This window comes from Haliaeetus leucocephalus, unplaced genomic scaffold, assembly GCF_000737465.1.
Source record: "Haliaeetus leucocephalus isolate CR32 unplaced genomic scaffold, Haliaeetus_leucocephalus-4.0 Scaffold992, whole genome shotgun sequence".
Classification (NCBI taxonomy): Eukaryota; Metazoa; Chordata; class Aves; order Accipitriformes; family Accipitridae; genus Haliaeetus; species Haliaeetus leucocephalus.
Genome location: NW_010973428.1, coordinates 2,853,980 through 2,876,942, shown reverse-complemented (window position 1 = coordinate 2,876,942; position 22,963 = coordinate 2,853,980). Strand labels below are relative to the sequence as shown.

The following is a 22,963-nucleotide window of genomic DNA, read 5'->3' as shown; positions in this document are numbered from 1 at the left end:
AGACCCCCAGCCCCCTTGAGAGAAGCCCCATGGCAAGCTGGTGAGAAGTGGGCTCCAGTCTGTTCCCCTGACCAGCCAGGTCCTTCAGGATGTGGTACTGAAGCATGATTTTAAGCTGAGAGTACCTTCCTCACAGGTAAGAGCATTACAGAGCTCTGGTATCTGCTGCCTTAGCAATCAGGGTACAGGGGGTGTTGTAGATTTGAGCACCTTCATAAATTGTTCTCAAAGTAAGTCAGGCCCTAGTGCTGATCCATAGACCCCTCTTCTGCTGCCTTCAACGCTACAAACTTTTAATTAAAATATTTACTTTTTTAAAAGACAGATTTTTGTGGTTTAATCGATTCTTTAATCTACCAGTCTCCTCCTCTTTGACACATTTGTTGTTCTAAATACAGAACTTAATTGGGCTCAATATATTGTTATTTCTATAATTAAATTCCCTGTTAACTGCTGAATCACAAATGCTGTGTGAAAAACCCAGTTCTTCCCTACAACTTACTTAATTGTTAAGCATCCTTTCACAGAGGGAAAGTGTCATTACTTGGTCATTTATGTTTTACATTTGTTAGAGTTTGAAAAAAAAAAATTAATAAATACTAAACACGAAAACAGTGCCAACTATTACTATAAGGAAACAGAATTGTTAGGGTTGTGGACTTTTTTTCTCCTCCTTTAAGCACAGTTGTTCTAATGCAGTCATTGTTAACACAATTTCCATTAGCTTAATGCAAATACCTAAAATCAGCCCATGGTAGGACTAGAAAGTACATTATTTCCTGACTGAATATCTAATGCTGTGCTTCAGCTGAGCATGTTGACTGAATGCCATCAAAACTTGAAGGCTAATTTTCCGTTTTAATATTTGACAGGGCTTCATGCATTATTGCTGTTTCGTAATATGTATATATAACATTTTTAAAATAAAAGCAGTCTGCTTCTCAATGATCAAATTTAATATCTGTCATGAAAGTGAGAATGATTCCAGACTAAATCACTAAAGATCAAAAACTGGAGAAAATATGCACAGATTTATGAGGAGAAAACACTGCTTAATCTCATTTATAGAAATGCAAACCAACACTGAAAATGCTAGCACATAGAAATGGGCTATCACAGCACCCTAGTGTTAAAATTAATCTTCTTCAGAACGAAATTTTCAGCATTTAGCAATGAGAAGTGCCATCCTTGAACACCACAAAACTTGAAAGAACTCCATACTTTTTCTTATGTTACTGCAATATATTCCTTTTATTTATTATTGTCTCAGAGGAAGAATGTTACAATGTAGTGTTTGAAGCAGCATTTACTTGGCAGCAGAGGACAAAGGATGCATACAAACACAGGCAGAAAAACAACTTTATACATAACCTCATATTCAGAACAAAAATAAAAGCCACCAAATTCACTACTGAGACCTTTTTTTACTTATGTAGGGGAGTATTTTTAAGGATTCTTTGCCTAGAGAATGATGTAGCTTGATAAAAGCAAAGTACTTTGCAGAGAACAGAATATAAAGCTATTTCCAATACTACTCATGAAGATAGGTCTGAGGTAGAAAGGTGGTCATGGCTTTCCTCTTCTGTAAAATGTGGGGTTTTTTCTTCTCAAAATTACTACACTACTTTTTTTAATAGATGAAGCATTTATAGGAGCCAGCATCTTCTCTTCCCACTTTGACAATTTTGCTCCACTCACTCGGGAATAATACTTAGCATTTATATAGAGCTTTTCAAACACTAACTAAGCAAGCTCTACAACACCTTTGAGAGGTAAGTACTATCATCCCCATTTTACAGATGGGAAAACAGAGGCAGAATGGTTAAATAATTTGCCGAAGGGTTCAGAAAGAACTGGCGTCGGAGCCAACACTAGCACGTGGTCAACGCTGTGCCCAAATCACTCCTTGAGCAGCAGCAGCAGTCCAGGAGTGAATACTGTGGGTGCAGGACAGTCTAAGTTGGCACCACTTCACAAAAACACCAGAAATTCCTGACCTGCTGTCTTAATGTCCTCTAGCGTTTTTCGGTAGCAGTAAAGAATTTACAACTCTTCCAATACCATTTTGAGATTTTTTTTTTCTTCAGTAATAATTAAGAACAACACAGTTTAGTTTCTCTCCACTATACATGAAATATATTGCATGCAGTTTTACCAATAAAGGGTGTCCTGAAATTAAAGCAAGTGTCCATGCAGCATTGGTAAACTCTGTGAAGGCAATAAAATCTCTTATGACAATTTTAAAACTAGAGATCAGCTGATCAGTGACATAACTTTCCCGTAATTATCCCTACTTAAAGTACATAAATAAATGATTTCAAAGATAAAGATGAGTTGCAAGATTACAATGCCAAATGATAGTATCTAAGCGCATTGCAGTTTTGAAGAAAACGTTCCATTGCTAATAGTATTGGAAAGGGCTTTCTAATTGTCTCTTCATTTCCAAGAGGCAAACAAAAGGAGACGAGGATCTCACAGAAATGAGCTTTACTTCACAGACTGTAAATTCCAAAACTTGAAGCAAGTTTGGCACAGCAGGGAACAGCAAAGCTTTGTCTCTGAACAAAGTTGGGAAAGATTACACTAACTTAGACCTTACTACAAACAACTTAAGCTATCATCTAAGTCCTCTTTTTAGCTATCTCCTGATTCAAAGTAAAGTAAGGCTCAAAAAAATAATCCTCCAAATGAGTGTGTTGGCTGGAAATAACTAAAAGAAAGTTAAAAATACCATTTTGGTGCATGAGGAAGATGATTTGAAATGAGAGTCTACCTTGTTTAATAGAGTTAAAAATACTGTAGCTTGCACCCAACGGCAATTTTTGTTAATCAATAACAATAATGCAGATTATGGGAACTTCATATGCCAATCCTGAAAACAACTCAAGGGTATTCTGAAATCTGTGTGGTCAGATGGTTAGCGTATAAATAATCATTACAGAATATTAAATGTGTGAGAATATAACTAAAGGTATTTTACAATGTAAAAGCAAAGAGCTAAAAGGAATGTATAAATGTAACATTTTGCTCCAAACTCCTTATGCAGTTCTCTTTACGATTATCAAAAAGAACGTATATAAAGCCCCTGCCCCTTTTCCCGCGGCTGTATATTTATACAAATCAGTGACAAATACTCCACTGCTCATTAATTTACAGTTGCATAGAAAGGGAAGAAGAAGAAGAAGAAGAAAAAAAATCGATACTATAAAAACCACATCCTCATCTTTGGGTATTCAGTGTTTTACTATTTCAAGTAGAACACGCAGTCAGAGCGATCGGCATGTTCAGGGTCCCATGCAGCCTTCTGATGAAGTGGAACTCGCAATCGATGCTTTGTAGAAAAGGGTTGTACTGCACGTCAGGAAGCGCTGGTCGACGTCCAAATGAACACTTCACATTGCCTGTCATGATGAGAAATAACCCTGTCAGTACCACATTAACACATGCAGAGAGCTCTAACTGCTCTGGGCTCGGTTCAGTTAGTTAAGGATTCTGAGGTCATTTTACAAACCCCCTGTATTTTAAAAATTTAGATGTATTGGCCCAAGACTCAGCAAATCACTGAGGCATGTAGTTAAGAGAAATCTAATTTTACTATACTGCAGTGCTTAAAATTCTTGTTGAGTAAGGCCTAGAGGATGTTAGCCTACAGAGCAGTAAATATAGACTCTCCATGTTCTGCCTAAACTTTTTTTCTATGGATGCAAACTACTGTCCTATCTGAAGCCTAAGTGGTAAAAAAGGGAGAGTATACAGAGTCTGGATTTGGAGGCAGCCCTTTCAAATGTGAAGCTTATTTCCAGGCTCCTGTTTCAGGATTCTGTTCCTGAACAGACAAACGTGCCTTCTCTAATGGTTCTGGAAGGGTAGATTTGCAGTGAGACCATTTGGGAATCATCCTGTACCTAAAAAAAAAAATCAAATGCTTTTTCAGGAAGATTAGTATTATTCACTGATTCACTGAAAGCTATCTCTGTGCCTGCTCAGAGGAAGGATTTCTGAAAAATGCTAGTTTAATTCACTGATTTAGCTTATCAAGAGATGAAAACACAAAGTCTGAGTTAACTGAGTACAGGGCATGATTCATCCCATTCTCTTTAGGAATTCCTGTTTGGGAGGACAATCTTACTATCCTAGATATTGCAATCCAAAAAAGCGTTTGCAGAGCAATATTTCTGAATTTTTAGTTATTCATTTGGGGGAGGTCTGACCTTGCAAACTGTGGATTAATGGGCAAGGTGAAGCAATCTGGGGGAGTAAATAGATTCTTTCCCTACCACTTAGTTCTTCTCAAGTCTCACACAGCAATTTGTGGTAGTCTTTAAAACTTATTTAACAATGAAACTTCCAAAAGAACTCTGCAACAACACAAGATTATGTTGTTCCTTCTTTGTCGTACGTGGGCTCCAATGTCAACCTAAACCTATAGCAAGTGTTTTTCCTATTTTTGTTACTTATAACAGAAATTTAACTCATTATTCATACCAGTTAGATTTTCAAGAACAAGTATCTAAATACCAGATTGCTTTCCACATTTTTGTGAACTCTGAAAGCAGCCAAATTTCTGCTTTGGGTTTGTAAAGTGGTTGCCTACTGGGAGAAGGCAGCTTAATCTAATGCCTAAGATGCTGCGTGGCTCTTGATCCTTGCGCCCTGGTGCCCATACCTCCTGAAACTGGAGGACCAGGACATATGGATGTCTTTGCAAGAACCAGCTTTGATCTTGCAAGCTGATGCTGGCTTGAAACTAATTGGCCAGGATAGATCCAAGCTGATTCCATCTGGTTAGCATCCCAGAACTGCACACCATAGTACATTTGGTAATGCCTGAACTAGTAAGGAATTTTCCAGAATCTAGCCTTCCTGTTACATTGGTCTAGCTTCCAAAGAAACCTCTAGGGAAAAATATAGAAAAAAACCCCAGACACTTTGCTTTAATGGAACTTTTCCACTTGCTTTACTTTGCTTCCAATAACTATGCAAGTATGTAAACATGTCTCATACCTGTGGTCTGCCAGTGAAACTTGCTGCAAATAGAAAAAAAAAAAAAAAGAAATTCAGAAATTTACATGATTCTGCATCTTGGCAGTTTAAAAACAAAGCCAGTATCAGGAAAATATGTACTACAGAAGAACAAAAAGACTCCTATCTTTTAAAAAACTAAACATTTAACTAGGAGTATGTTGTAAAGGTCTATACACAACTTTATTCACAAATTTACAGCATTATGAATATATAGTTTATATGAATTGTTCCTTTTTCACCACTTGTGACCATATAGACCTATGGGCAGTGTGCTATAAAATCGTCTGTTCAAAGGCTCTGTTCTGGAAGTCACTCGGATGCACAGGCAAGACTGCTGCACAATGTTGCACACCCACCTGGTTCTGAGGACCAACCTCATAAATAAGGAAGGAAAAGAGGCATTATATCCATAATCAAAGGATCTGGGGAGCAAAAAAAAAACCCCAAACCCAACCATTAAGAGCAGTGCAGGCCCTACTATATGAATAATTGCTTCATAAGAGATACTTGGACTAAGCAGAAATACCGATTTCAAGATGAATTATAACCTGAAACCCATAAAAACTAATACAGCAAATAAGAAGTCTGGCTCTATGATACAGTCAAGGTGGGATAAAAATAATCTCAGATGCTAGTAAGGCTCAGATGCTAGTAACTCCTTAATGAAAGCTGCGGCCAAGGTGGGAGAGACCAGTAGTAACGAGGCTGTGAAAAAATAGCTTTTTTTTTTTTTTTTTAAATAAACGGACGTATGTTGAACATGAAGGCTGTTCTAATAAAATTTAGCTTGGGAATAATTAAAAAATGATACAGATATTATTTTTTAAGGCTAGGAATACAGTGATGCCTTAAAACAGATTGCGTAGGGAGTCCATGGAGTTTGCGTCACTAGAAGTTTTACAGAACAGGTTAGACAATTGCCCGTCCAGAAAGACAGATCCATCTCAAATGGCCACAGGAAAAGATGAGGGACTAGATGGTCTGTCACGGTCTTCCCTAGCAAAACTCAGAGTTGAATGCACTTTGTTGGGAAGGCCAGACTTATAATCCTCATTCCAGGCTTCTAAAAGAGTATATGAATCTTACATGGTTAAAAAAATATACTCCTAGTAACTCTCCCAAAAGTAAGAGATGTTACAGAACGACTGAAGAAGACCAAACAAAGGTAGTACGTCCTAACTGGGGCATGCTGGTTTGGTTTGATTTCTGCAGCAGCATGTCAATGACAGAGGGAAAAGTCACATGAAATTTGGAACTGTGACTTCTTTTAATCTTAAATGCTCAGATACACTTCACAATATGAAAGGATGTGGGGCCCTGGTTTTCACTCAGAGTCCCCTCCTGCCTCATTCAGGGTATTGTTTTCACGGATATTAGGTTCTCTTTTTTCCATGTTTCCTGGTTGCAGAGAACAGCCATCATTATCAAGCTTGCCCTGACAGAGGGCAATTTGTTTTAAATTCATTTGGGGCAAATGACCAGGTAGCTGTATAATTCTTATACATGCAAGACAGGAATTTGGAAAAAAAAAAAAAAAAAAAAAAAAAAAAAAAAAAAAAAAAAAAAAAAAGAACTGATACTGGAGTTGCATTTTCTACTGATTTGTATATACACACACGCCCTTGAGTTGTGCTGAGTAGCATCACTAGCTGTTGACTTTGAGAAGAGATGCTCCTTAAAATCTAATCCTTAATTTGCAAAACTATGGGCTTTGAACTGCAGTTCTTCACAGCCAAGCAATACAGATACAAGAGACAGAAGGGGTATTTTAACAGGGTTCACTGAGTTTACAAAATAGAGTAGAATTTCAATCTCGATGCTTCTGCGAGAACTGGGCATAAACACCGTCCCTGTCACTTCTGACTTTTAAAACTGACCATCATTATTACATTTCATTTGAAAGAACTGTTGAAAGTTTAAGAATATATCAAAGTTTCCACTACTGTTTTTCTAAGGCAAAGAGCTGAAGGTGTAGATATATATGTATGTATGTAAAAAAAAAAAAATACACTGAATAACAAAGTTGCCACTTTACTCTCCCTGCCAAAGCCAACAATCTGTATGAAATACTGCTGGAAACGGAGAGATAGCTACTCACTCTTGTAAGTGAAGTGATATTCTGGAATATCACCAGCGGAAATATATGTCAGCTGATATAAGCCATGCATAGGAAACTAATTGGTTTTCCTTTTGATCTCTCTTTAATAGATGCTGAATAAAATACCAACTTTCAATACATTTAAGCAGAGGAAGGTGTTATGTGCTGTGTTAACTGTTATTTTCTCTGGTCAATTAGTTTCATAACTAGTTCAATAATTAGTTCAGGCAGTCAGGATTGGGCTATGGTCCCTCCTGTTGCCTAAGGCCTTTTTTTCAAGTTTTATTAGAAAACCAGCATTCAGAATTTCTGAATCTACATTCACTTAAGTTCTATATAAGGTTTATATCAGCAGCTACTAGGATTCTAGGTCTCTTTTCCTTTACGTGGGCACAGGTGAAAATTCCATATGGAGCTACAGGCTTTTCTTAACAGTGAATCACTTCCACTTAAAACATGAGAGTATTTGTTTATTTACCTTCACAAATAGTGTCTGCTGAGGAACTTTAAAGAACAGAATTACATAGCTTGTGTATCATGACAGGAAATCTCATCAGAAAGAAGATTTTTTTTCCTAGTCAATACCACAAGAATGACTTTTTTCTTCAAAAGACCGCCTCAAATTCAATACTATTCTCAGAGACATATTTTGTTACACTTACAGCAGCAAGCTGGAAACGTGCTGTTGATTTGCTCCATAACATCTGTTAGATCTGTATTGGTATCATGAGGTGGAACTAACAAGTCATCTGCAGATATGACAACAAAACAGAGCAATGAATTTAGTTACGAGAGGAAAAAAAAAAAAAAGACAATGACAACAACATTCTGAAAGGCATTCTCATCCAACCTTCCAGTTAAATAGTCCTTTATATTTCAAGGCAAACCACTACCTGAAGCCTTTGTAACTTAGTGTGCAGGAACTGTCATTGATAATTGCCAGCCTTGGGAGAGGAGGTGAAAGTTACAGTATTGATTTGCAGCAGAACTCATTTCTCTTTTACTAAAGCTTAATCATTGCACCCAAGATTTAAGTAGAAGAAATTGTCAAGAAGGAGCAGTATGTAAGAATTTACAGTTAAAATAAATAAAAGGTTTACAAGATGAGGGAACTATACTCAGTAGCTGCTCAATTAAAATTCTGTTCCATTTTCAGATGATTTGTCATGTAACTTTCAGAGCAAATACACCATTCTTTTTCTGAAAAAAGCATTTATCTTTTAGATGGTCTTTATTCAACATGCACCAGCAATTTCACTAGTGTTAAAATCCTCCTTGCCATTTTTGGGGGTTTGTTTTGGTTTTTTTTTTTAAATGCTGCTTAAAATTAGCCAAGGGAATGGTTAGGGAATACAACTGCCTCTGTTCCTGGCAGTGTTCTTAGATAGCATGTCTTATAAATCTAGCATTACATTAAATCAGACTCGAAGAAGTTCCATGTTTTTCCAGATAAAGTAAAAACACATGTCAACACTGAATGAAAACTTTTCAGTATGCAACAGAATATTTTTCCTGTTTTCCACAGGAGTAAAATCATTTTTTAATCTCCAACACAAAAGCTTGAAAATAAAAACGGGGAGGAAATTGCAGTTAAGACAATTTTTTTTCCCCCTAATTTTGAGCATTCAATGGTCTGTAGCTATTTCTGCTAATTCCCAGTGGAATTAATGAGTTTAGATATTGGAGAATTTAAAATAATCTTTCAAGAGAGAAATCCCCTCATGTGCAGAGGCTCTACACTTAAATACCCAATAATTCCTAAAGATGTGAAGTCTTTGAGGGGTGGGGTCATCAAAATAGCAGGATGAGCCGAGGATACACAAGAATTTTTACAGCAGCCATCAGGAAGCTTCGATTACATGTTTTGGACATTTGTTGCTGTATCTGACAGATTACTTGGGTGCATAAGTGTACTGTAAAACAAACAGCTGTTGGCCATTTTGGTCCAATGAAAACTGGCTCCCCCTTCAAGTGAGGATGGATTTGCCCAGTAAATTCACTTGCTCAAAACAGGTGGGACCAAGGACTCCGTTGACAGAAATCCATAATTCAGAGCCACACGGATTCTTGTGATACTGCAGCTGTTTGCAAGTGTGGGGAAGCAACAGCTCCAGCTGCAGTAAGTCTTGTTCCCAGTAGCATCACAAAGATCAGTTCCTTTTTATTTATAAATCTTTCCAGAAAGATGCCAACAAGCTGATTCAGTAGTCACCTACAGACCCACACAACACATTATCTGATCGAAACACTTACCTGTCTGCAGAAACTGGGAGCTTGTCTCTTGCTCGAGGGGGTAGCCAAGGGCAGAGTGCTGGGGCGAAGCACAGGGGGAGGTGCCGTTAACCCGGGAGTCTGACTCGGGCTACATTAAAGACAATAATACCCAAATTTAGATAAATTGTATAAATTTAAGTTTGGGCTTGTATGCAGTCATCCCGCTCCCTTCCTTTTTTTATATGCTCTTTCTTGTTTGTTCTCCAAACTATTGAAAGTTGGCCTAGGTCTATACAACCGTTGCGGGGGGGAACCAAACCAACAACTTGTTAAAAGAAAATTCAGACTTAAGTGTAATTCTTATGAGACTGCAGTTGACGGTCTTGTTAAAAACAATGTTCCGTTGTGAGCATGCATCATAGAAACACAAGGTTATGTACAACCCAAACAGCCTGTCCGAGGCTCTCGGTCCAGCTACGCAGAAAGACTACACAGTGGTATTACTGGGGTTGTATATATATGTGTGGATATATACATACATATACACGTATACAGAGGACATTCAGCTAAAGTCACCTAAGAAGCCTTACTGGGATGACTGATCACGCTTAGAAACAACTGTTCAATCATGAACAGTTTTGCAAAACTCCTTCACAATCAAGCTGAGTGAAGACGCAAGATTTGAGAGAACTTTGTTAAATCTAGCTAGCCATCACTCCTGCTGACACTGCTTCTCAATAGTGTGGAGTACACCAAATTTACAGGAAAACTATGTACTGTGTGAACTCCAGAAATATATGAGAAGGAACCCATATACTTTGAAAACTGTGTTATAGGCAAGCCTTTCTGGACTCTTAAATTCACGTGAAGATTCAAACACGTAAGTTCTATATTACGTTTAGTTGTAACCATGTATGTGTTGGAGATAATGTGTAAGTACACATATATGGACACGAAATAAGACAAGACTGTAAGACTGCTTCACCACAACAACTCAGAAATATCAGAAGGGATCTTATTCAGGCATTTTTTTCCTCTTTTCCTTCTTTCTTGGAAGAAATCATTTGAGAAAGAAAGTAGTAATACAGTAATACAGTATTTGAACTCCAGAAGTGATTGTTCTGAAGAAACAGAAGGACATGGAATAGTATTTACATGAGGCAGTTATAGAATCTTAGCTGAAATGGTTGCCCCTATCATTTGTCTTTTCAATTGCAAATCATCAAATTACTTCCAAACAGCTTATTTAAGTAAATCTGTGAAAAGCAGATATAGAATTAATAATAATAAAAAGAATTACTTTTAAGATCTGTTTGAAACTGAGACTTAACAAGTACCTAGAAGAGCTATGAGACTCGATGCAAAGAAGTAACACACAGAATGGCTATTAATTTGTGCACAAGTTTGCTCCTTTGCAGCTCACAGCCTTAAGTGCAACATTCGATTTTTTGCAACAACTTCCAGTTTAAGAAAAAAAATCTTCAACAAAACTGAAGATTGTTGAACAATGAAAGATACTTTTACTTCTATACACAGTGGTGAGGAATAGAAGGAAATGTTCCCTTGAGTACTCAGCAAATCTTTTTTTATCCTCAAAATCTCATCTCTCTTTCAGCATGACAATACCAACTTCCAGCTTTGACTAAAATAAATCAAGAGCTATTGCTCTGCATATAGAAGACAAAGAAAAATGGAAATGTTTTCAAGCCAGCCAAGGATTTTACCATCAAGACACTCCTATGAACAGTGAATGCCGATCAAGTAGTTAAGTAATTTGCTATTCAGTATCAGGCTTCCACCCAGCTACAGGGTCGAGGTAAAATGAGTGGTGATTTTAAATAGGCCAAGCCTGGGGTAACTAACCCCAGGTAATTCTGTATAGCCAGGAACCTCTGTTCAAGAAGAAGTTAGAGCTATAATGGGAAAGAGATGAAGCAAACTCTCCAAGGGTTAAGAGTTACTTCAGTACAGAAAAACGAGGCTAACTCCAGTGGCAGAGTGGCTGTTTGCCACCCCACAAACAGATGGACAGGGAGAATTTGCATCATCCAAAATGCAAACTTGCACCTGGACCGGATCTCTCTCCCTCTTCAAGCAGTAACTGCAGACAAATGGTGTGGAGATGACTAAGGGTGACTGAGGAAAGAAGATCAGTGCTGGACTTGATACAAAACTGCAGTACAGCAACACATAAGCTAGATCAAGGATAGTGAGGCACTGCAAAGTCAAGATTAATTAGGATAGAAAAGAGATGCCTACAAAATTAAACGAAGAGTTAGTAGTGAAGGTTATTTAGTACCACTTAGGAGTGCTATTGCAAATGACAAAAAAAGCCCTGCAGACCACGAGGACTTTAAAAGTGGATAAACTGAGAGCAAACAAAACATACTTGGAATACTTTACGTTGATATACCATATATTGCTGCAGCAGTCAGAATGAAATACCGCAGTTGGATTTAAAAAAAAACAACCCAAAACACAACAGAAAACATATCCCCTTCTAATCAGAGGACAATGTCTGATGACTTCATTTTAATTTAAATACACCGATAAATGTTACACTACATAGTTCCAGTGACTGCAATAACAAGAAAAGCCAAAACAAACCCAAACTCTCTTCTTCCAAACTCAGGACAATACAGTTAAGCAGATGAAGAGTGGGCTTTGGAGCAGAAAGGGAAGGGTTCTGGTAGTGGCACAAATGCCTTTATATAATAATCAGATACTGAAAAATGTTAAATGCAAAATAGTTGAGGATATAGCTGCATGCATTTACATGATTTAACAGTTTTACTGGGAGAAAACCCAAGAAAAAAACTGTAGAAAATCATGTTCTACTTGACCCCAGTTGTGTAACACCTACAAAATCTGGTCACTTCCATCACCAATCCCCTTCAGGCATTATGAAGTTCATGTATTCTCATTCAAAACAACCCAGCAGACAATCCTTAAGCCAGAAGCCATAAGAAAATAGCCCTAGTTGTTCCTATATGGCTGCTTCTTCATCCTGAATAAATAAAAGCAGGGATACTGAGCACGCCCCTATAAGGATGAGGGGGAAGTTTCCAACACCAGTTTCTGGGAGTTTTCAAACTTCTTTTTATGCAAAACCAAATAAAGATATGAAGGGACAGATAAATTCTTCTCCAGAGAACTCTGAAATTGAGGGATTTTTCTGCAGTACACCAGTTTTTAAAGCATTTCAAAGGAGATATTTATTATAACCAGTTTTTCACTGTGCCTCCTGTGGGTGTCTTTTCCAAAGAAGAGCCTGAAGTGTTCTGTAGCTTAATGGATACATGAGACATACCCATTCTTCCCCTGACTTCTGTTGCTTTTGGTGAAAAACAAAATGCACCCCACCTCCAAATCACAGGAAACCTCAAAAAGGCCAATTCCCTTGCCACATCTATTACAGATGTTTCTTCTTGTTCCAGACTTATTCTCCCAGCTACAAAAGAAACAAAGTCTCCTCTGCTCTTTTGATAAAGCTCCTCTGTTTACAGTTGGAGAGGGAGCTGCAGTCACTATTTACTCTGTCATATAGCCATTGACAGATGATTTTAGCTCCCATTAACTTCAATATCAAATCCAATATGAAACCTCTATTCAGTAGCTCAGACAATCAGAGAAAAATCCAGAGAGACTTTAAATGCCCTTCATAATAGGTCTTACTTCTACTTTGCACATGCAGTATCTAAAAGGGATGAAAACAGAAAAAAGAAAATGTATTCTTTACTTCTTCTCTCTATAATTAACATGTTGGTATCAAAGATGTCACATGCTAGTTCCGTTTCACCTTCCTCTTTGACACTATAATCAATCAGGCAGAAAAAAATCGCAACATTGTGTGACAGCTACCATTCCTTTGGGCTTGCTAAAGTAAAAATAGTGTGGTAACCTCAGAATTGTGACCCAAAGTAGGCAAATGTACAGTGAGGATGCATGCATATTTCTGCTAAAGGTGCTCTCTGAAGAATGTCCTAGAATGCTCTCATCTAGATTAAAGAGTTACTACAGGAAAGTTTCTAAGTTTCACTAATTCTCTACCCAAATATCTGTGTGTAGACAGACTCACTCCATATCTTTTAGAGAAAAAAATCCCAGTATTTTAGATTCAGTGGCAAGTTATTAACCCAAACAACAGTCAGGAGGCTGAGCGGAGAAGAGAAATGGAGAGACTTCTGCTGTCGACAGAAGAGAGAAACAGAGATGGCATGAAATGCCAGTCATGGCAAAGAAATTGCTATTAGACAGTTGTGACCTTTAATACTGGTAATTATTATTACAGGAATGACAGAGTTGTCACATATTTTGACATTGGGACTTATGAGAGTCTTCCATGCAAATCACCCATCTCATTAATGCAATAAGGTATTCCTTATATCCACTAAAAAAATAATTGGGACAGCCAATAAAAGCAAAAGCAATAAATAAACATACTTAGAGCCTCAGCTGGCTTCTGATAAAGTCCTTCCCCAAGAACTGAAAGAGATAAAGACTTTCATAGACAGTAATGGCCTAGGTGATAGAAAAACAAACATGCTGAAGGGTCGTCATTTTTTCAGAAAGTTGAGGGGGCAGCAATGGGATTCAGTGCTGCACTAATGTCAAAACAAAGAAGTTTCAAAGAACATATACTAAAAATTTGAATTATTTACAATTTCTGAATCCCCTTCAGAGGAGTAGCTTCAGCATCCTTGGAGACAGCTTGCAAAAAATCTGCTTAGTGGCAGGTCAAAAAAACCACGCCAAACAAATTAGGATGCATATAGAAAAGCATATTGAAAAGTCACAGTTATATTATAAAAGCAATAATGCAGACCACCTCATATACTTGACTTCATACCAGCCACTTCATTAAAAGACAGAGGAAAACCAGGAACAGCTTAGGAAATGGCACTTGGAACAATCAGAAGCATGGCATGACTCCCACATAGGAAGGAGATTTTGGACAGGAAGCAAAAGAGCAACAGTATACAGTAAATGAGGTGTAAATGATCAGAAATACTGAAAAAGGTCAACTCTCTTCTACCTTACCCTATCAGAAACCACACGCTGCAGAATTCCCAGAAAAATGCAAAAGCAGAACTGATAAAAAGAAATTACTGCCCCTCTGCCCACCCAGTTTATCACAACACACATGTATCCTCTAAAGGTCTTACTAAGAATGTTATAAGGATACTGAAAAGATTACAAAATCCACAACTACAATAGAAAAAAAGGAAAGTTCTAAAGGGTGAACATGTTCCTGCTTTAAGCACTAAGCTGAAAATGAGTACGGGTTTCGCAGAACTTCTGTGTTTCTATTCTACAGCTGTTTCTTTGCAGATTTTAAACCCTTCTCTGAAACACCTAGTATTGGCCACAGTTCTCAAGATACTTACTTCATGAATTATTGTTAACAGTTGCACCAGTTGTCTTCCCTGTTAAATACTTAAGTTACTCAAATACTGATTAAAGATGCTAGAATAACAGTAACAAATAATAAAAATACTCTGGTATAGGGGTAGGGAAGCCCTTGGAACAGATGCATCTTAATGCTATTCACCCAAAACTGCCTAGAAAAATGACAGAATCAGCCAGCGAAACAAACAAAAAATATCTTTATCACTGTAAGAAGAGTATTATCTACAGCAGGAACTTCTGCCATTTTGATACCTGGTTTATGCAGTCTGTTTCTTGGCTTAGTTAAATTCTCTACTATGTGCAGCCAGTCACTTGACTTGTGGAAGGCAGCAATCATTTGCCTTACTGTACTCTGACCCAAGTGTAATGCTTAGTTAGGGGAAAACATTCATACAAATTTCTCTTCATCATTCAAGCTTTCACACACAATATAGTACAAACTAATATCTCTTACAGCAACATCTACAAGGTGGTGTTATTTTTATAATCTAGATGTGCATATGCTGACTTAAAAAACAATCAACATTTCTTCCCCCAACAAAGAAACCCTACAATCTCTTGCTACTGACATTTGCTAAAAGGCTCTTGCCTTTAGCATTTACTTGTGCACAGACCATTTTGTTGTAGCTTATTGGTCTAAATATGCTACTCAAGAGGAACTGGATTTTTAATGTAATGAATTGCTCCTTTGCATTTTAGATGTATCTTTGGCCATCTGTCTTTGGCACGCTAAGAAAGGTTTCAGTGACTAACTGTGACAATAAATAAACAAATTATTTAAGGAAAGATTGGAAAACTGAAGTCAAATACAGGGTACGACTGGCACCACTACTTGGAATAGGGTATATATTTTCTTCCCCTGCTTTTTAATTCATGAAAAACTATTGCAGCTGTTTGTGTTATTCTCAATGTTTCATAAGTCACCATCATCACTCCCGCACTTGTAATCATCTTGTGCTCATTTGACTTTCACCATGGCTTATACTAGAGGGTAGGAAAAAATATCTCTTCATGCTAGAAATTACCAAGTGCAACAGACCAAGCTAGTGGGGTGAAAATATTTGCAGTAAAATTCCAATGCCTCTGTTCCACCAAGAAATCTATTGTGCAGAAAATACACTGGGGGAAAGATATCAGTGTACATCTACCTGCTCAAGTAGCTGCCGCAGCCGGTGAAGCTGAGACTCCAACTGTTTATTGTGATCTTCCAATATTTGCATCCTTGCTTCCAGGCGACCTTTATGTTGCCTCAGAAGCTTAGCTTCAGCAATGAGCTCGGCATCTTCAGAAGCATGCTGAGGTGACACAACGGACTCAGGAGGTGATGCAAGAGGGTTTATTCCTCTCCGAAGATGTTGCTCCTTTAGTTGCTCATATTCTATCTGCAGACTCCTGGTATATTGAAAAGAGGAGGAGAATGATGACTTAAGCAAATTAAAATAAAAAACTTCCTAAGATCAAATGATATTATCATCACCTCCAACTAAGAACACAAGTAGCTCAAACAAAGACAATGTCTTGACTTGTAGTTTATGGGGGAAAAAAGCCCAAAACACCAAACAATAAAGTAGAGGTGAAACTAAGGTTCACAGACCCACCGTCTTCTACCTAACAGAGTCAGGCTATGCATGACACATGCATTGATTGATCCCCCCCCCAAAAATACTGACACCTGGGTGTATCTCTTCTCATCTCCAACAACAATACACAGTACATGCATGGCTCAAACAACAACAATGAGGTGACAATTCAGACACCAGGTAGGATGATTGAGACCTTTGCTCTTCCTCAAGGTCAGCAATGATGCGCTCCAATTCTCCTCGCTCTTCCTTTTCCACTGACTTGAGTATCTGAGCAGGACTCTGTGGCTGACTGACAGGCGACTCTCCTCCCAGCGTCTGACAATACTGCTGGATAAGGGCATGCTCATCCTCTCTAGAGCAATAAACCAACACAAATAAAGACAGCATAGTAAAACATTTATTATGTGAGCAAACATCTTTGTCAAGCTGAGGGATTTTGTTTGTTTGTTTGTTTATGAAAAAGGACTAAGAGCAGGAAATAAGCCTAAAAAATATACTACAAAAAATCATGTAACTATACAACACACAGGAAGAAGAAGATTGATCTGCAGTAGTGTAAAAAAACAGTTTACTGTAATGTATGCATAAAGAACAAATGCTGCTGGTGGTTTGAAAAGAAATAATGAAAGCTATTAGAGATTACAATATTAGCAGAGACAATATAAACCAAAGATGACTGATTTGAAATGCCTTAAAAATAAATAAAACCAAACAAGCTATGTGGTAGTTCCTTTTTTTTTTTTTTTGACCATAAATAGGTGACATTTTTAATTTTCTTTAGGAGATAATTTTGGTGTGCTCAATTTACCTAATGAAATTAGAGAGAAAAAAATCCCTGCAGAATTCTCCAAGAAGTCATAGAGTAACAAATCATCAAGTATCTAGCTAACACTGTGCACTGCACAAAGGGACTGACAGTGCTGCAAAAATAATGCTATAGGTTTTGAATTAGCATTATATTTCCAGGTTTTTTTCCCCATTTTGATATACACATGCAATACCTTGCAACTCTTCAGGGGTAGCAGATCTCCTCCTCCTTACAGATTGAGGGATAGAAATAAGCTATAACACTGTCCTCCTCCTGACTCGCATAGAAATTACCTTCTGGTAAGGAGATACAGAAGTCCTGACACTTTCAATTATGCTATAATGTCCAAATGAGTTTGCTTTTGTATAGGTGTGCCTTTCTTGCCCCGTTGCCGGCTTTTCTCCATAAGTAAGGTCAGATGGATAGAAAAGTGAAGGATACCATGTCCGAAAAACAGTTTACTTGCTTGCTTACTCAAGAAGAATAAATCAACAGCAGAAAAACATATACTATTCATCTTTTTAAGACAGAAATTGCGGCAGCAGTATGAACGCTGAAGAAAACCCTCCTTAAATTTTCTTCTTTGTTTGACTACAAAACAAAGACTGCATACCTTATGATACTGTGAAGTATTGTCCCTACAAACTTTACCCTAAAGATCTTCTACAGTTAAAGCATGGTCAACAACATAGAGAATAAGCCATGAGCAGTATATATACACATATTCAGATATCATTTAGAAAAGAGACTTCTTTATATTAAAAATATTTCTTGTGCTGACCTTTCTCCTCCTATTGTTGGAAAGAAGTAGCTACGAATTCTGCTACTGATTGTGGTCTGACATAATGAAAAGTACCCTCAAGGACTGCCTTTGAAAGCACATATGAAAAATAGGATGTTCATTATATGCAAAGTATTTATTTTCCAAGTAAAAGTGTAATGGAGCTTTTCAAGAGGCTTTTTTAAGTTTCCTGTCAGTCAGTTTAACATCTTTCATCACAAAAGTTCCAAATGTACAGTCTCATTTTTGAATGAATAGTTAAACCAGTTAAGTAGAAAAATATACCCTGGAAGAAACAGAAGTTATTTCTGTGGTGACAAACAATCTATAAATAAACACGCATACAAGCAAAACACATCAGGTGTTTTACAGGCCATGCACATGGATTGGAGTTTTCTCAGAAATAAATTCAAGCTCTTGGGGTAATGGGAGCAAATTCGTGTGACAGGAGCAAATGAGAGTTGGAAACATACTGTTTGTGTAATGGAAGACCCTATTTTATCCTGCTGAACCAAGATCTTTTGGTAGCTCAGTACATTGATACCCATTTAAAAGCATCACCAGCATTACGAGCAAGACAAAATGACGACAGATTTAATAAATACTGATTCCTGGTGACTCTCTCTTAGAAAAGTACTTCTATTATGCAGCAAAGCAATTTTGTTGTCTGTAGTACTGCTTAAGACAAACTTCTTATTGAAGACTAATCCTATGGTAGAACAACACTAAACTATTTCTTCTCAAGGATAACTATTCACTGTCTACCTAAAGCTATCATGTGGTCTTCCATTTTCTGACTTGTCATTGAGAATTGAAAATCTAGACTATGACAATCAAACAAATGTGCATCAACTAACACTATACCTAAAAAATGCAAACCAAAACAAAAAAAAAAATTATAGCCTGTGACAGTTCTATCCACTTTAAAAGTTCATGGCATTCTATTCCATATAAGTTCATTTATGGTATAAAGGTTAAAAACAGTCAGGTATGAAGAGATCCTTCCACAGAGCTCTGGTTGCATGTCACTTTGCTCCATCCTATCTTTTGTGATTAACTACTGGTTTGCAGAAAGTTTACATGTAAAATTGGAAAAGGAACCTAATTAGTGAGTTCTTCCACTTTTAACAATGAGTAGAAAGTTTAAAGGAAATAACGTAGATTCACTTATTTCATATCTGTCTTGGCTGTAGTCAGTACTACACTCATCAGAAGAAATGACAATATGGATCTTCCCATGCAAATGAATAAATGTAATGAATTTTTCATTAAATACAACTATATAATTAAAATATAATTGGGGTTGTATGTGCATTTAAGTCCCTCAAAAATATAGAGGATATCTGACAGTGTTACCTGAAAAAGAAACAGGATAGTGCTCCTTTTTTTTCTCCTCACCTACAGAAAAAGCCTCTAACTGCTTTCACTTTGCCATTACTTGAGTGATCTCAGGGAAACTCATCATCACTCGCTTTATTATTTTGCATTTAGTCTAGTTAAAACTAAACCAAAAGCTAGTGCAGTTAATAGAGTTTGGATCAGGTCCTAATGTGATATCAAAAACCTCATGGTACTTCTCCATCCTTTAACCATCTTGATAAAAAAACCCCACCCTTTACAACTAAATTTTTGCCAAAGTGATGTAAAACCTTTTGGGGCTTCAACTCTGCAGTACACAGCAGGGCTTCTACAGCCCTGCAAAACGTGCAGAATCCCCTCACTGCGAACCAAACGGCTGCCCTTAGCTGGGAGTGTTGGCGATTCCATGTCACATCTTCAGCAAGCACAGAAACAGTGTTAAAGCAGACTAGAGAGAGAACACAGCTTTATCATCCAGGTTTTGAAACGGTGTTTACATATGAAGTGACACAGCGTAACTACACATACAGCCTTCTTTTGTGCAAGGGTGTTGATGTTGTCAGGAAAGGTTCCGGTGATCAAGTAGTTTAGTCTGCTCATTTTAATTTGGCATCAAAAAGCTGCTGTCTGTATTTTAAGATGATGAATTAGTTTATAAACAACTAGGTAGGTCATCTGAAATGGATTTTTTTAATATAGGGCTCTGTAAAGCTGGATTTATTATATTTATTTGAATTTGTTAAATCTGAGATTCTGTCAAGATTTTGCATTAGGTGTAACCTCATTTTTTAATGAAACTTATAAACCCCTTTAAAAAAGAGTTTACTTAGTAAATGCTTAGATACTTTTGACTGTATTGTGGTCCAGTAGGTGAGATCAACACAGCTAAATACAGATACTTTTATGTTTTGGACTCCCACTTATTCAGTCCAGAGAAAATTTCATTTCCCTCCTCTCTCACTGGTTCAGAGTCTCAGAAACTGTACAGGACAGACTGTGAATATTGACTGGTTTTTTAGGCATCACACCTTGCAACTGACAGCAGGCTTTTTCACAGGCTGGAGGAAGTGCCTGATAAAAGAAGTCCTCTGAAGAAAAAGCATATTTTTATCATCTGTTCCACCTCTGGTCTGTCTTGCAAAATTACTAGTTCAAAAAACCAGAACCTTGAACCTGCACCAACAAACCTCATGACTGTGATTAAGACAGATACATGAGTTGCACAGGAGTCCCAGGGCGGGGATTCAAAATGACCTACAGTGTTAAGGGAGTGACACACACTCTATGCCATGCAAACACTTTCATTTTGAGAATCTGGGACTGTCTTCTGCAGAACTGGTTGGAGATGGCAGTCAGCAACCAAAATGAAAGCACAACATCAGAATAAATTCCTCATCCTTTCTTAGCGGTTATTCTCCTAAATTCCCTGCATGCTTTGAGAAAAAGCTAGAAGTACACAAAGTCCTTCAGCAACAGTGACTGCAGTTTCTTTTCAGCATTTCACCACAGTAGAAAGCAGTAAAAATGACGTCTCAGGAGGTCAGACTTGAAAGAAGTACATCTCAAAGGAAAAGAACACCCTAACAAGTAAGCCCAGGGAAAATGGCCTTTGAAAAATCCTATTCTCTTTGTGGACGTATATTTTCAAGAGGTCTATTGCAAAACGTGCGTTATGTATGGAGGAAGCAAGAGGCAAATAATGTTGCATATAACTTCCCTTACATCAAGACTATGCTGTGGAAAGAAAAATTCAGATTTCCTGACAGTCACTTTTTATCAGTGTATTATTTTATCTGATTAAGAAAACTGATTGTTATATTAGATTTCAGATAGTAAGATGTGGGTATTTGTGAACCTCCTTCATCGAACATTTTCATTTTTCCTGGGGCTCTCATACTAAGCACCATGCATTCTAGTCCAAATAAAGTGTACCTTGACCTACTGATGCTATGAGAAATATTAGAATAAGGTTCAGGAAGGTAATCCAAAATGCTTTGTCTTTAACTTACTTGTTTTTCTCCTAATTTTATCATCACATGGAACTAATTTCTCATTGTGACAAGATGCCTTTTAACCACTTATATCACGTCAAAGTATTCAGATACTACATACTGGGGCTCCAGTTTGACTTAGGGCACACTGAGTGGCAGTGCCAGCTGGAAGTACCACTGGCCTTCACTGCTTGTTCCTACTCCTGCACCTGAGTGCACAGCTCCCTAACAGATACAATTTCAGGTATGTTCCAACTCTGCCTTCAGATGAGTGTGAAGTGGCATCAACAGTGCTGCAAGCATCAAGGTACCTGGTAGCAAAGGCATTAATCAGAAAACAGCTATTAAATATTCACATTTATACAGAAAGTATTTGTACTATGTCCAGTGCAATTAACATCAGTATGGGCTAGATAGGATAGTTCATACATTACAGGAATAAGAGAGTTACATTCTTGTCCTATACTCCTAACAGGTTTTTTTGTCTTTTCATTCTACTACACCATGATTTGTCAAATTGCGAGGCACAGCTTTCTGTTAGGGACACTATTTATCATTCTTTGTTGCAAAGACTTCATTTTTTTCCTTATGCTCATCTTCACTTGTGAAAAGGCCAGTCTGCTATAAAGATGTCTTCACATGAATTAAAGCCAAAGAAAATTTGTCACAACAGTCTAGCCTAAACATTTAGAACTCCCTAATGCATGGAGAAGATGACACAAAGGAAAGACATTTTTATTCAACGTATTTATACCAGAAAACTCATGCATGAGAGCATTAGAATGTTTGTTAAGAAGCTGGACATACTACAGGAGAGACTATGACTGGTTTTGCTATCTACAAATATTTTTCCAATTGAGAAAAATGTTTTTTTAAATAGAATTCACATACCTTTAGGGAAGGGCAGGATTAGAAAAGCTTAGTTAGGGAGACAGAAAAAGTCATAATGACATTCAAGACAACAGGTTAGTTAAAACCCAAGAAATTTCTTTGAAGAATGTTTTCTTAATCAAATGGCATATTGCAAAACATTCCTGCAAAAAAACCCTCATGATGTTTAACTGATAGCAAAAGTTCTCTTATTGTCACTCAAATGTGGAAGACTTCTTACACATACTCTTTGGAGCATGAAGAGTGTTAAAAGTATTGTTGATGAGCTTGCGAACCTGACAAGATCAAAGCAGTAACTTTCCAATGTTAAGTGCAACTATGCCTCTGTTCCAGGTTCACACTAAACTGAAGGACTCTTGAGGATCAATAAAAATAAGATCACAGAACAGAACTCCAATTATGAGAAGCACAGAATTTGATTTCCAAACCAGTAATCATCTCCTGAATATTTGAAAGAATACCATAAAAAAAATGAGATTTTCCTCAGGTTTACAGCAGGGGCATCGAGCTGAAAAAAAGTGCATCCAAATTTCAAATTGCTCCTTCAAATTCAGTGTATACAGAATGATTACACCATTCTCATTTCTATGTTAAATTGCATTTAAACAATAAGAATAGAGCTGAGCTATAATCCTAAATTCCCAGTGTTCCAGCTGTAGGCAACTTATGATCCAAACTGGAATCCAAACTTCATAGCTCTGTAGATCCCTGGAAAAATTTCTTCACCCAAAGGGTTCTCAAGCACTGGAACAGGTTGCCCAGGGAAGTGGTTGAGTCGCCATCCCCAGAGGTATGTAAAAGACA

The 22,963-nt window shown here is 37.4% G+C and overlaps 1 protein-coding gene across 2 annotated transcripts in view; it reads right to left on the bottom strand.

Moving 5' to 3' along the window:
- Positions 1-1,219: 1,219 nt before the first annotated feature.
- The window catches only part of UTRN (utrophin), a 387,621-nt gene continuing 365,877 nt past the window's right edge, over positions 1,220-22,963 (bottom strand). For both annotated transcript variants that reach the window (XM_010584498.1, XM_010584499.1), the window contains 6 exons: positions 16,523-16,681; positions 15,895-16,138; positions 9,377-9,485; positions 7,786-7,872; positions 5,005-5,027; positions 1,220-3,401 (listed from right to left, as the gene is read on the bottom strand). In XM_010584498.1, the coding sequence (XP_010582800.1) occupies positions 3,393-3,401; positions 5,005-5,027; positions 7,786-7,872; positions 9,377-9,485; positions 15,895-16,138; positions 16,523-16,681 (631 nt within the window). In that variant the 3' untranslated portion in view covers positions 1,220-3,392. The remainder of the gene's footprint in view (positions 3,402-5,004; positions 5,028-7,785; positions 7,873-9,376; positions 9,486-15,894; positions 16,139-16,522; positions 16,682-22,963) is intronic.